We start from the raw sequence: 13,717 nt of genomic DNA, 5'->3' as shown, positions 1-13,717 counted from the left end.
TGACAGAAGAGCCTCCCTGAGACTTGACGACAACTTGGCATGGCACTTGGAGAAACGACGACCACGTAATACCCTCCCCAGACCCCCGAGAGGCTTGAGGCTTGCTTGCCTTGGTACGCTTGCAAGGCTCGGGGAACGGGGAAACGGGCAAACGGGGGAACGTTGAGACAAAGTGCAGACTTCAGACTTCGCTTGAGAAAATGGCTGGCGACGGCGTCGTCTAGTGTCTCCGTGTCAAACTTCGCGAACGACTTTAGCGTCCTAGCACGTGAAGAAGCAGAGACAGAGAGAGAGACATGAACACCTGTGGTGCGTCCAGTATAGCTGGGAGCGAGAGTCTTAGTTGGAGCGTCCCCGCCGCCAGTGAAGACTTTCTCCCTCGGTCCACACTATGTTAGTAGACGTAGACGGGCCGTATGTGACGAGAGGACTTGTGAGGCTTGCGTGGCTTAGAGGAGGAACCGCCCGGCCGTTGCTTGCTTTTTCCCACCACCGGTGTCCATGGCCCATGTTCCCAGACGAAGCCATCACCAGAAACGAAATGGAATGGCTACCGCTATGCCGCGTGCTAACACCGAACAAGTTGTCTGTTCCGTCGCGAAGCACGCTAGACTCACACCAGAACCACCATGGAATCCTTTAGTGGTTGCCAACGCCTTGCTTGCGACTGGCACTTGCACATTGCTGGGCCGCTGGCCGACACAATGCAACGATGAGCCCGTCCACACACTCTGTCGTAGTCCGTCCGCATCTGAGGGTATCAGTGCTATGCTCAGTATGCTGAGCGATGTCTCTCTCTACGAATGAGAGTCTGCTCACTTGAACCCTGTTCTGCCCTGCTGGACCATGCTTGCGGATGAAAGTCCCGCTGCAGCGAGCGCGTTGTTGCTCACCGTTGTGGGATGACCCCCCAATCTCCATCTCCCATCGGTGTAACATCTCGTTCATTCACCAATCGGCAGCAGCTGGTTGTCCCCCCCGCCGTGGGGAGAGAGAGGATCGCGATGTGCGAGAATCCAACATCACGATAGTCTCTTGGCCGTCCGTGGTAATGGTTAACCCCCCGAAGTTACGTGATTCACCTCAATCTCGTGTGGCTGAGCAGCATCTCGGACCCTCGACTTGGGAAATGAACGCCAGACGATAAACTTTGAGAGCGACACGCAAAGATTGAAGCGGTTCGTAGATAGTTCGTGAGCCTTGCAGCGGCTGCAGATCGCCGGGAGGCCGGCCGCCCACGCCTACGTCCCTTGTACTCCGTTGTTCCTTTATTTTCTTGATTAATCTTTTTATACTTTGGCTATGCTTGACGGCCATCTGCCAACGACTCAGCACCCGCCTGAAATCGTAAAACCTTGGAGAGGCCAATTTGTTTCGACGGAATTATTCTGCCCCCGTCACTCTCCAACTCTCACAACCCCAGCGTCAGATCCCGCTTCTCGTGTCCTTCGGTCACGATCCTCACGACGGGCGAGCGACGATCTCTCCTCTGCCCTGCTCCCGTGGTCCCATGTCGTCGGAAAAGCACGAGAAGGACGTTCCCCATTCAAAAGACATGGGCCGCAAGTCCCGTGATCGGGCTTTGAACTGATCCAGGTCCTCGGGCTTTGAAGCTCTGCTAGCGCGAGCCTGGGCATCCTCTCAACCCCAGCATGTCCGTCCACCTCCTCCGCCGTATCCTGTCAAAACGGCAACTTCCTGGGATCAGTCAGATCTGTCTGCCTCTCTGTGCCTCTCTGTGCCTCTCTCTCCCTCCTGCTGCTCGTGTGGACAAGGTGTTCCGCGGGTGAGCGATAGGTCTAGCTACCTAGGCACGGCTAGCAAAAGGTAAGGTAGCAACAAGCTCCCTAGGCTTGCCTGAGCTTAGCTGGTGCCAAACGAAACGGCGTCCATCCAGATCGGGTGCAGCGCGTGGCGTCCGCCAGACCTTTCGTATCGACGTATCCCTTCACTTTGTCGTCGTCCGTCCCCCGCGCGCATGCAAAGCTGCTGCGTGTCGACCCTGCAGTATGGGGTACCCTACGGCGCGAAGCGGTCGTACTTCGGAGCCTCTTTTTTTCTGATTGTACCGGTATCGTCATATGGGAGCACACCCCATATAGCCCTCTTCTCGGATTCCCTAGACTGAGAGCGGCAGGCCGTACGATAGTATACGCAGCCAGCCCAGGTGAAGAGGGTGGGTGACAGATGTACCCGTCCAACCGCTACCGCTGAATGGACGCCTATCCAAACCAAACACCGGGCTTTTTTTGTGTTTGCAATCCGGCTATTCGTATGTACTGATGGAACGTGGTAGGTAGATCGTCCATCCTTTAGGCTTTTCGAGACTTGAAGCCTGAAGACGGGGACTCGGACCACGGTACAGCTCGCCCCGATGTAACTTGTACGAGCGGTCATCATCCACGCCAGCAGATCTGTGAATGAGATCAACTGTGCCCCTCTAGGTAGGTAATTCGCCTTTAGACATTGGCCTTTAACAATGGGCCCGGGCCAATCTTGTCTTCCAGCTCTCACCTGTCACCGACCAATCTCCGGGAAGGGCTGGACCTTGGGCTGGGCTGGTTCCCCCTCGACCATCAACCCACCCCCCTTGTCCAAGACTACCTCTAACCGAAGGGCACTAACGCGGTGCCCGCGCGGCGATCGTCTTCGAGTGCCTCGGGTATTGTCCCAAAAACACTCTCTTGGTAAACCTTGGTCAGCAGCAGCGCAGGTTGAGCACGTTGTCTGCCGCGGCGCCGCTACCTCTGGCTGGGTACCGTCGTGCCGATCTCGAAGAAAAACCCACGCACCCGGACGGGAAGTTGATCCAACCATGACGGCCGATGATGTCGTTGCAGCCGGCACTGCGTCCTCCTGGGCAACCCCCGGTCGTGAGTCTTCAATTGCAACTTGCAAGATCATCCGGAGAATTCCAGGACAATGCGACGGTCGTGGATACATGAGGCGATTCTCACTCCATTGGGCGTATGTATGTATTGTTGTCGATGTCGACGATGGGGGCCGCAGGACCTCCTTATCCATAACAGAGCATGGGTGTCTCCGCCTACATACATCACCGCCATGATTATTATTGTTGTTGTTGTTATTATCATCATCATCTTCATTATCTAGTATACGTACGCGTTCTCAAGTCTCATCCGCCAAATCAATGTTTGGGATACCAACACCGCGAACACTTGGCCCCTGCGGAGGAAATGTCATCCGGATCCCATCTGCTGTCAATCATCAATCAACTCTAAAGTCAAACAATGGCAGCTGCCTGTCTTGCAACTCATAATGTGCCATGTGCGCTGCTTGGCGCATACAAGATCGTCCCTGAAGCACGAGCGGTGTCACGGAACGGGCAGCCGACCGATGTGTGTGTTTTGGTACGGGTTGTGCTTCAGCCCTCAAGGACAATTCAATGCCGGTCGCGAATCCGATTCCTCGGCCCCTACCTGCTTTTTCATTGCCAATTGCAGATCATCCATCACCGACCCGCTCATTCACTAGGGGTGAGAAGGGTCAGTTTGTGCAGAAACGAACGGGCCAAGATGTACTGTGTATCCGTATGTAAGTATAAACTGATGGCTGGGAAGAGGCGAATGGCAGTAAGACAAGGCTCAATCCTGTTTGCGTCATGTTTCTTGATACTTTGCCCCCCATCACACACATATATCCGTATTCGAACATAAGAGCAGTGAAGCACATCAACTCGCGCCGCAGTAGCTCCAGAGTCATTATGCAAAGTCTCACCAGTGATCACAAACACAAAAATTCCAGCCCTGCACCACATGGCCAACATGCTAATCACTCATGGCGGACACGAGCTGTAAAGACACTACGCAACTGCCGACCGCCTGGGCGTCGCGCACTATTCTAGTAGGTTTCGTCGTAGTAACACGCCGGCAGCCTCGTTTGCAGCAAAGCCACTCGGCACTTTTTTAACGACGACGAGGGCGGTAACTTCCGAGGTGCTCGGAATCGGAGCAACTGTTCGCGAACATAAACCCTAGGTGCAGGACGCCGTCTCTATCACTACCACCTAAAGTCAAATCTGGTCCCTCGTATGAAGGTGTCTCGAAACTTTGATTTCGAGATACTAGCAAATCGTTGCCTACACTAACGTCCCAAGGGGCCCTGTGACCCTGTACTGGAAAGTGTAATAAGTATAATGGGATCGATGATGTCGCCCGCTTGAATTCCGCCGCCAGCGCGTGTCTGGGCCAATGAATCCCATGGCTGGTACCGGTGCAACGGGCGTGACCAGATCCTTCTCTGGCCTCTCTCCGCGGCAGGTTCCTTTCAAGAGCGGCAGGGACGCTGATTGGGATGGCGGGACCCAGACGTGGACGAGGGCGTCGAGAGGATCTGTCGATCAGCACAGGGGGGGCCATCCGCCCAAGCCCAACCCTTGGCTCTCATCCCATCAGCTTGCTTTTTGAGAACCGGTCCCAAAGTCTGTTGTGCTGGCTCCACTATCACCATCCACCTTCACACTTTCTTAATCGCTCAACCAGAGTCAAGAGTTCCAAACGAGAGAATTATGACGGAAACGGCGTGAAGGAGAGAATGCCACTAGCTGAAGGGGAAATGAGGCTCAAACCTCAAACAAACATAGCAAGACATTTTGAAGACCACGAGAAATGTGTCTTCAATTGCAGAAACAGGCTCTAGTTTATCCTACTGTTCGTCGCCCGGCCTCGCCCCGTAAATCATTTCCTGTTCTTCAGAGTCGAGGCTCTTCCCTTTCAACGCTCGATCAAAGCAACTCATCTCCTTTGGCTAAGCCCCTAGAACGTCTATGGAACGACAAACCACCCCCGGATCCCCCTACTTGCCCAGTCCTTCGACCACATTGAGATTTCCGAGAGTGGGGGAAGATTAAGATGGGAAGAACAAGCACAGGCCAGAGCTTGCTCCCCATGCCCCGAGAAACGACGGCCGCTTGGGAATGAGTCCATTGGCAATTCGCAATCGGAGCCAGCTCCTACCATCGTAAGCCCTGAGGGCCGAGGCTTCTGCCCATGGCAAGCTGGCAGCATTGAAGATGGCCCATCTCGAGAGATTTGGTAATTCAACTCTCGTAACTTAATAAGCTGGCTAGTGCCTCCTGCGACTGACGCGGACAATCTCGATTAGATCTCGCTTCGGCCCCAAAAGAAGCGTCAGATTTGTGCGGATTGGAAAGACGGCTAACCGAGAGTTTCGGCTAGAGCTGTGGCGGCCGGGCATCATCTACGGCGTCCCTTAGTCTGAGAGATTTAAAGAAATTGAACCGCCGCTCTCCCAAAGCCACATCACACAAACTTCCGACTACAGGAGCTGTAGCTTGGTTTTCCCAGGCATCTACGGAGTACTGCAGCCTACGTTCTCTCGAATGAAATTTAATTGATCCTAAATTGACCCGACATGAACCTTTCCAGATGATAGTGAATAGACAGCACAGTAGGTAAACCTACCCTGCTTCATCTACATGCCCCCCCCTTCCCCTCCCTCCCAGCACCGTGTTCTCTGCTTCCCTTCCCTCTTCCCGGTGGGTCATCCCATTGGACGCCTCTCTCGAATCCTCCCGAAAGTTCCCTACGCACACGGCCGGATCCAAGGGGTGTGAAGAAGACCTGGCACTTGGGTACGGGATAGAACAGAAAAGCAGAGGCCCACGGGACAATCCTGTGATCTCCAGCCTCCGCGACGATCAACCAGGATTTCCCCTGCCCTGCCAACACACTCTTTCTTGACTGGACGACCCGAGAAGAACCACCACGCGAAGAGATGCAACCTCTTCTGAAAGCGTGCTAGATGAACATTAAAGAACCGTGGTCGAATGGGCTGGCTAGTCTTGCTTGGATACCCAGAAACCCGTTCTTTACCCATCACGCTAGAGGAAAAAGTAGGGCCCCTTGTTGAGAAGAGATGGATCAAGATCATTCGTTGACTAGGGGCGCTTTTGCTGCCCATCTCGCACGGGGTCTATCAAACTCTCGCAGGCCTCTTTGGAAGTTTGGAACTGCTCTGTATGTTGTGTTCTCTATCTCTCGCCCGTCGGCTGACTACTGACCCAACCAAGTTGCCGATTCTGGCCATCTGCATCTACCCATCTTTGTCTCTCGCTCTCTCTCTCTTTTCTCCACTACGGGATTGGATTACCAGATCTGTGGCCCTCGTCGACGAATCCTCCTTGGCTTTTCTCCTCCTTACCAGGGTTTCTAGGCCAGTCGAGAACGCTGAACTGCAAATTGCCCCTGGCAGCCCTCCCACGCCCCCTCTCCCACCCCTTCAAGAGATCGCCCATCAGGACGTCAAAGTAGGCACGCACGAGCACGTAGGGTCGGGATGGGCGCTGCGGCGCTGTCACTCTTTACCGTTTTCTTATTCTTCCGCCGTCTGGCTGTGCTTGTTTAAATCTCGTTCAAAGCCTCCAGGCGTCATCATGGCCTGACTCTGGCCGTTAGTCTTCCTCTCGTGCTTCCGCCTTGCCCCTGGGGCTTTGGGTTTTGGGGGGCTCTTCTCTTTTGGGTTTGGGAAACAAAATGCACCAGCCACACTTTGAGTAGCTCAGTGACACACAGACACACACCTCCTCGATGAGGCACCCCCAGTCCTCTCCCTACTAGAGCCTAGCCGCTCATCTCTCCAACGTCGCTTGGTGGACAGAAAACATTCCAGTCGACGACATGTTGTCTCTTCCTCCAGACTAATGATAACCTTTCGCCCTTACAGAATTATGATTTTGAAACCGCCATCATTTGGTCTGACTGCAAATGTTCTTCTTTTACTGCTTTTTGTCTTTTCTCCCATGTTCACGCAACGGGCGCTGCGGGTTGAACGATTCAGAAGCCTGGACTTTTCTCTCAAATTTCTATTAATAACGCCCAGCAAACCTGTCAATGCGATGAGATTGCCCAATCTGGACCATGTCCGGGATGCGATGTCCAATAATGTTTCTCGTTGTTTATTTTGCTTTTTCTTGAACAGTTTGTCTCGCAGCCCTGCAACGCCAACGACAATGGCTCACCTTTCGAGGTTTCCCCTGACTGTATCTTTAGGCTCTTTTATTCATTTCCATTTCATAATTGTTGTACGCGTTCAAATCTCCGTCACAGGCTCACAGCATGTCAATTTTGAATTTCTGAGCCATGCTGACTGGTGTCCCCCATGCCACAGGGGCAGATCTCGACCGAGAATGAGCTGGGGGGAGGGTCTCCTTCAAAGCTGCCGTTGAACGGGAACATGGGGGGTGGCAGGCGGCTGAAGGATGCAGCAAGATGCAACGAAAGCCACGTCGATGACCAGCACATGCTTCTCACCGTGGAATGCCGTTGCTGGGATTGATGGAAAAGCCAGCAAATGGCACGCACGCGCTTGTACCGTTCAACTACAACCAACCCTCGCGTCGAATGGCGCTGCGCCCGTCATCAAGAAGCTCGAGGCTTCATCACCCATGTGTCTCTATGCCGTCCTCGGTGCTGCGTCCCCCCAGGAGCTATAGCCACCAAGTGAGTGAGCAGCAGCAGCAGCAGCAGCCCGTCGACAGACAAGATGCAAGATGGGCTGTCGGGCAGCCTGCAGTGCAACACCAGACCACCGAACAGACCCCGGCAACGCTGGTCAGTCATCCTTTGGATAGGTTCTTCCCCATCCTGCTCAACGCGCAAGCCGGAAGGAGACAGACAGGGAGCACGCTGCGAGCTTAGCTCGTATGTCACCATGGTCTCATAGATTGGGTCCAGCTACGATATCCGTACCTCGGTCTCTGCATCTCGGAGGCGTTGCTGCTCCTGCTACTGCTGCTCCCGGTCAAAGTTTGCCGCATCGGCCGGGGATAGGAAGACCGGTACCAAGGCGAGCGGTCCAGAGACCATGGGTCCATTGGTTCGCATCACACATTAAGTCCGGTAAAGTACGGTATTGTTTGCCTGTCAAAAGGGAATGGTTGTTGGTCCATCTACACGTCCCGAGAGCAATGGGAATTTCATCCACTGCCGGCAAAGTCTGCAGGCCGTCCAGGCTCGGGGAGGCGGACGGACTTCCATGTTACTGCATTTGCCGCCCTGCGCCCTGTGCAATATCATCAAAAAGTACCTCCCCCTTCAGTTATCAATGATCTACTCCTTACGAAGTTACGAATACCCCCAATGAAAAATACGTGTCCGACAGACATGCAAATCCGCATAGCAGAGGCCCTGCCTCATCTCGACGAGTCGGCCGCAAGCGGGCCTTGCGGGGGAGCGCAATACGACAATTCAGAGGAGTTGGAACGTTGATGACTCGCAAGCCACATGGCTCGAGAAAAGGATCTTCCCTGCCTCCATTCATTGAGGCTAGACGACCGTTTGGGAATTTCTCAGAAGGGATATCCCCCTCACCTCCAGCCCTGTCAACAGGAATGCAGGCGGACTGGCGAAATGAGCCCTTTGCTGCTAAGCCGGTCCCCGGACCCCTGCATGTGGTCCCTATATCGGCTTTCTGTTAAGAGTCAAAAGAATACACCGGCGTTCCGGTTTGCTTTTTTTGACAGCTGTCTGACCCAAGACGGACTCAAAAGAAAAAGAGCAATAACAACGTCAGGAATGGGCTTCTCGTCCGGCGAACGGGGCTTCTGGTGTATCTCAATATTGCGACTCTATACCAGCGGCTCGCTACTCATAGGCAACGACGCAGGTTGAATGTGTGACATCCCTCGGAGCGGTTGGGTCGACTCAAGGGTCAATGCCCGAGGGCTGAGACGGAAACATGCAGCTTGCAAGAAAGGGCAACTCACGAGGGTCCCATTCAATATCGAGAGGGTACGATATGCGAGGCAAGGCACACTCAACGGAGGCTGGTGCACCACCAGTACCGCTGCATCAGTACTCCATACCAAGCACAAGCATCAAGCAGAAGCAGAAGCATCAGCACGAGTCTATCTGTTCCGAATTGTCGGGCGAGTTCCGGATATTGCTCAATGGTCCTTGCTGACAAAAAACCGGCTCCGAGTGGGAGAAGCATCTCTTCGAGACCAAAGCAGAAGAGCATGCATACTGGGGGCCCCCTCTAGGCTCTATCAACCTATCCCCAAATCGACAACTGCATCGTGGTCTTGGGTCTTCTTCCCCTGCCCTCTTGGCCTTTTTCATCCCCATCCAAAAAGCAAAAACACAACGCACCCCCTGATGCCGTCTCTCATCGGTGTGCTTGACGTTACACGGCACTGGGGTCTCAACTGCCAAGTCCCACCGATCACCGTCCTGAATAATTACCTTGACGTCGTTCATCGCGGGCGAGGCTCCGTCAGTACCGAGCATCTGGGGCCCTCCTTCCTGGCAACTGGGAACAAGGCATCTTGGACACCGGACAAAGGTTGGGTAAAAATTGGAGTCGTACGTCAAATGGTGACGGGCGAGCAGAAAAAGATCCCAAGAGGAGACGGCTCACATTACGAACTCTCAACGTATCTGCCTCTGTGGACTCTATTCGCAGGGAACTGCCTTAGCTTCAGTGGATGCATATCAAGAAAAACCCAGTCCACACAGTCCACATATCCTATCCAGCCATCCCCCTTCTCGACGAGGAGACCGGGATTTCAAAGAGAAAGGGGTGATCCCAGCAGAGACACGTTTTCCATGACCGTTTGTGGGCTCGCAGAAGCGTTGCGTCCACGATACGTACTACGCAACCCACCTAGAAATACGATCACGACTATTGACCGAGAAAAGGAAGAGGAGACGCAGAGGCAGGTATCATGACACAAACGGGAGGGCCTCCGAGTCGAGCTCAACCTCGATTCGGCGTACCGAGTACTGCTGCTGCTCCCCTCTCCATATTACCCTGGCAAGCAAGAAAGAGGCAGCGAGGCTGTGCTTGCATACATATCGAAAATCGTGGGACTGTGAGGGGGGTAAGCTGTGAGGTGCCGCGATTCAGAGGATCATTTCCCAGGATCTTGCAAATCGCAGGCGTCTTCCCGATTCCCCGAAGGCATAATACCGAAGGAAACTCAATATTTGACGAGGGGAGATGAGCATGTTCAGTGGGTGGGAACGGCGAGATACATCGCGGTGACAAAAACCCTCCGAGGGAACTGAATAATGGGCTTTCCATGGTCCTGGCTTCCTGGTCCAACACAACCTGACCGAGCGGATCCAGCAGTCTGGAGTCTGCCGTCCACCGCGCATGCTGTCATACAAAGTCCACTTGGAGGGGGGAAGGGGTGAAGTCTGGGTGTCTCCTGGAAGTTACTCTTCTTCTTCCAAGAACGAAACAAGTGACGATCAGCATCCTTCGAGCCCTTCATCCAACCTTCATTCCAGCAGATAGATGAAACCAACTCGCCGTAACTTCGTAAGCCCAGTACCATCCATGCGTACCGACATCAACTCTGTCCCGCCCAATTCTCTCTACACGATCTCGGCCGGTCTAGCGTTCAAAGCTGCCCACTCCACCCTTTCGTATATTGAGGAGAACGCGTCCTCGTTGGCCGACTTCGTGGGCTCACGCCTCGAGATCTCCCGTGGGCTCCCCTCTGTCGGCACCCACTAAGAACCCAGGCATCGTGGCACCCCAACGGTCCAAGGCTCGCCTCCTACAGGAAGTTAACGTTCATTCCCGCTTGGCACAGGTAATATGGCGCGATGCCCACAAAGCCAAAGGAGCCGGAGAGCGTCTACTCCGCAGGAGGCCCCCTTCGCACCTTGTGCCTAGGCATTTTGGCCCCCCATCTCTGTGAAGATCCTTGACACCACCTCCTTCTTACCTACGAAGAAAGGGAATGGGGCAAAATGGAAGTATCCGTATGGAAGACGCCGCATATGCGCTCCGTGGCTGCCGTACCAGAGATCACTTGGGTGATCACCAACGCATGGTCATGGGTGTGTCGGAAAAGTGACCAGCACGTCAACCACCATAAGTCCGGTCCCCGCCTCTTTTCACTCTCCTCCTGCAGACATCTCATTACGCATCCACGTTGCCCTCCTATATCGCTGCTGCCGCTCCTTCTCCTCCTCCTTAGCCTGCCTTATACGATGATAGACTCCGCTGGAATGCTTCAGGACAAAACTCGAGTCGTTAGTCCAAGAGGCAAGATCACTCAGCACGAGACACTCGTTGGCGATGATCAAGCACACAAGAGGGGCGTGTACTCCGTACTCGATACATGAAGATGGATGGATGCTCCGCAGAGAGGCTCGTGATATGCAGCGGTGAAGTAGAGAATCCACCACCCGCAGACACGCGAGAGAGCCGGACGGAGTTATACTTCCACCTTCCAACCTTCCACCCTCCCCCTCTCAGCCATTTTCTGTCATCTGCAGGCCTGTAAGGCCAGTAGAGAGCAGAAAAAAATGTGACAGCCCACAAGGTGCGATCGTGCTCGCAAATCTTCGCTCGTCAAGAGGGTCCTTCGACCTCGTCTGGGTTTCGGCCCATTGGCCTTTTCCAGTCACAAGTCTCACTGCCGGCCGCGGTATTTGCAGGATATAGCCTCATCCACTTTTACTTGCCTGCCTGTTTTGCCAATATGCCGTGCCTCCAACTGGCTCGGTCTTTCAGAGGAAGTGGAAGGGGGGTCTCGTTCAAGTTGAGGGTGGGGGCCAAGAATTCCGATGGCCTCTATCCGTATCCCGTATGCCATCCATACCTCTCTTTCTTTTACCATCGATTCTGGTTTAGTTGTTCCTCTTCGAATCTCTGCCATGCCTCCTAGGCAGTTGGCAACCAGAGGCAGTCTTGGGAAGAAAGCCTAGATTGTCAAAAGGTCCCATCCCAACGCCCTTACATGTCCCCAATTAACGCGGCCGCAGGCGCCACAATCAATGACTCCATGCTTCGAACCTGGAGTCTAGAAGCCTTAGTGTCATGGCAACGTTTACAGGGCTGGCGACGTAAGGAGTGATTGGCGGGAGATGTAAGGCGCGTGTGTGTCTGTGTGGTGGCATTTCCATACGTTCCAATAGTCAGCAGCCACACGGCAACAAGCCGAAGCGACGCGGCAGCAGCAAGTTAGCAACCCCCAAAGAAGAACCTGGGCCAACGAGACTTTCACATCCCGTCAACGGCGGATAGCGGGCGGACGGCGCGGGCTGAACGGTTCACGTTGTCAGTGGTGAAATTCCAAGCCCAACGTCCTCTGCGCCCGCTGCTGTATTGCTTTCCCAATCCCGTGTGCTGTCTTTCAAACGTCTCCTCATTCCTTCGAAGGGGAGGATGATGAGGAGGAGGGTAACCGCAATAACCATGACCGGAAACCGTAACACGGCCCGAGATTAGACTGCTCCCCGTGCTGAGGCAAAGCAAAAAAGGTGTGGTGATTCCCTCACCATGCACGTCCGCGGTTGGTGGCGATCCTCTTGGTCGTCCGTCAAGCCCAGCCTGTTCCCGTCCCATGAATGGTCACCGTTCTAACGTCGTTTATCCCCCCCCCCCCCCCCCTTTCCCGCGCCGCTGTGCCGCAGACGCGCCTTTCTAGCCTGGACATTTTGAAAGATCGACCCGGAAAGGGGTCATACGGCGCTCCGAGCTTTCGTCGTAGGAAGCGGCTACGCGGCTGCGGGTTCCCCTTGACGTGTCCCCTGCGCAGTGCATCACGGGCCTGCTGCTGCTGCTTGTCGAGCTTGGGTCTGGTTGTCGTTTGGTGTCTTTCTCTGGAGCCCTCCCTTTGGCTGCTTTGCGCGTTTATCCCAGTTCTTACCGTAGTAGACGTGGGAATGTATGCATATGGGACGTCTGGTCTGGGGTTCAGTCCGAGCCAGCAGCTAATGTTGACGGTCGATCTACCATTTCAGTCCAGTCCAGCAGCAGCAGCAGCAGCAACACCTCTCAGGCCAGATGATACCCACCCCCTCCCCTTGGAAGGTAGAGGGAATACGCAACAAAGGGCGAGATATTGCTCTCTCTCTCCCGAATCGCCCTACAGCGGACGTGCTCGTACACGCAATCTTTTGGACAGTATTGTTTGCTTCCCGCGGTGCTCCGTGCCCTGTAAATGCACGCTGCATGCGAGCTGCATCATGCAGCTTGCAATACCCAAGAAACGAACGTTTTGGCGATCCCGCAACGCGGACGTCACTTCTGTTCTCGGTAGGGCCATCCGGGGAAAAAGAAACGTCTTCTCAGCCGGAGAGACACTGGAATGTCTCGACTGGAGCGGAGAAACGTCCGGGGTTTGTTCGTTTCGTAGGCTGCTACTGGGCCATTGTCTCTCTTGCTCACTGTGTCACTATCTCTCGGTCTCTGTTCCTCTGCTTCTGCCAACAAACTTGCGAGACAGAGCCAGCGATCATGGGGTTGTGGTGGGATGGCCGAGGACGATATACATGGGTTTCCGCAGGATGTCTCGCTACCATGAAGCGAAGAAGGGGCCAAACCGCTCCCTCGTGGGCGCGGACGTTCTAGCTGCCGTTGTGGCTGGCCCTTGGAAGCTCACCAGTCTCGACTAGAAGCCGTAGCTACTTCGCGCGGCTTGAGACACCGCGTTTAGAAGAGCTGAATTGCCTTTCTTCGCCTGAACCCTACGTTCAAAGTAGATCGCTTCCAGCCTAGCTCTCTTCTTCTTTCAATGACCGGTTTGGTCCTAATCCTTCAGAAGAACGCCAGTACGGCTATCGTTTGACCGCAACCGGGGGGGGGGGGGGCATTTCCACTTCCGGGGACCCTACACGCGAGTCGGGTGGGCTGAGGGGCAGTTCGGGCAAATCCTCCCTGAAGCGCGACCTGGTCCGCTTAGGAACGCCGTTGCTGACCTTGCGAGGAATGTAGT

The 13,717-nt window shown here is 54.5% G+C and overlaps 1 protein-coding gene across 1 annotated transcript; it reads left to right on the top strand.

Annotated features, from left to right (window-relative positions):
• Positions 1-2,815: 2,815 nt before the first annotated feature.
• On the top strand, positions 2,816-10,503 carry CABS01_15542 (uncharacterized protein; the record flags this gene model as incomplete). Its single annotated transcript, XM_060548877.1, has 2 exons — positions 2,816-2,873; positions 10,316-10,503. 2 exons carry the CDS (start codon positions 2,816-2,818, stop codon positions 10,501-10,503), a joined length of 246 nt encoding a protein of 81 aa, XP_060391669.1.
• Between the last annotated feature and the right edge of the window lie 3,214 nt (positions 10,504-13,717).

This window comes from Colletotrichum abscissum (genome assembly GCF_030869225.1).
Source record: "Colletotrichum abscissum strain IMI 504890 chromosome Unknown Scaffold_69.1, whole genome shotgun sequence".
Taxonomy (NCBI): Eukaryota; Fungi; Ascomycota; class Sordariomycetes; order Glomerellales; family Glomerellaceae; genus Colletotrichum; species Colletotrichum abscissum.
Note: the sequence above shows the minus strand (reverse complement) of the source record. Positions and strands in the feature narration are given on the sequence as shown.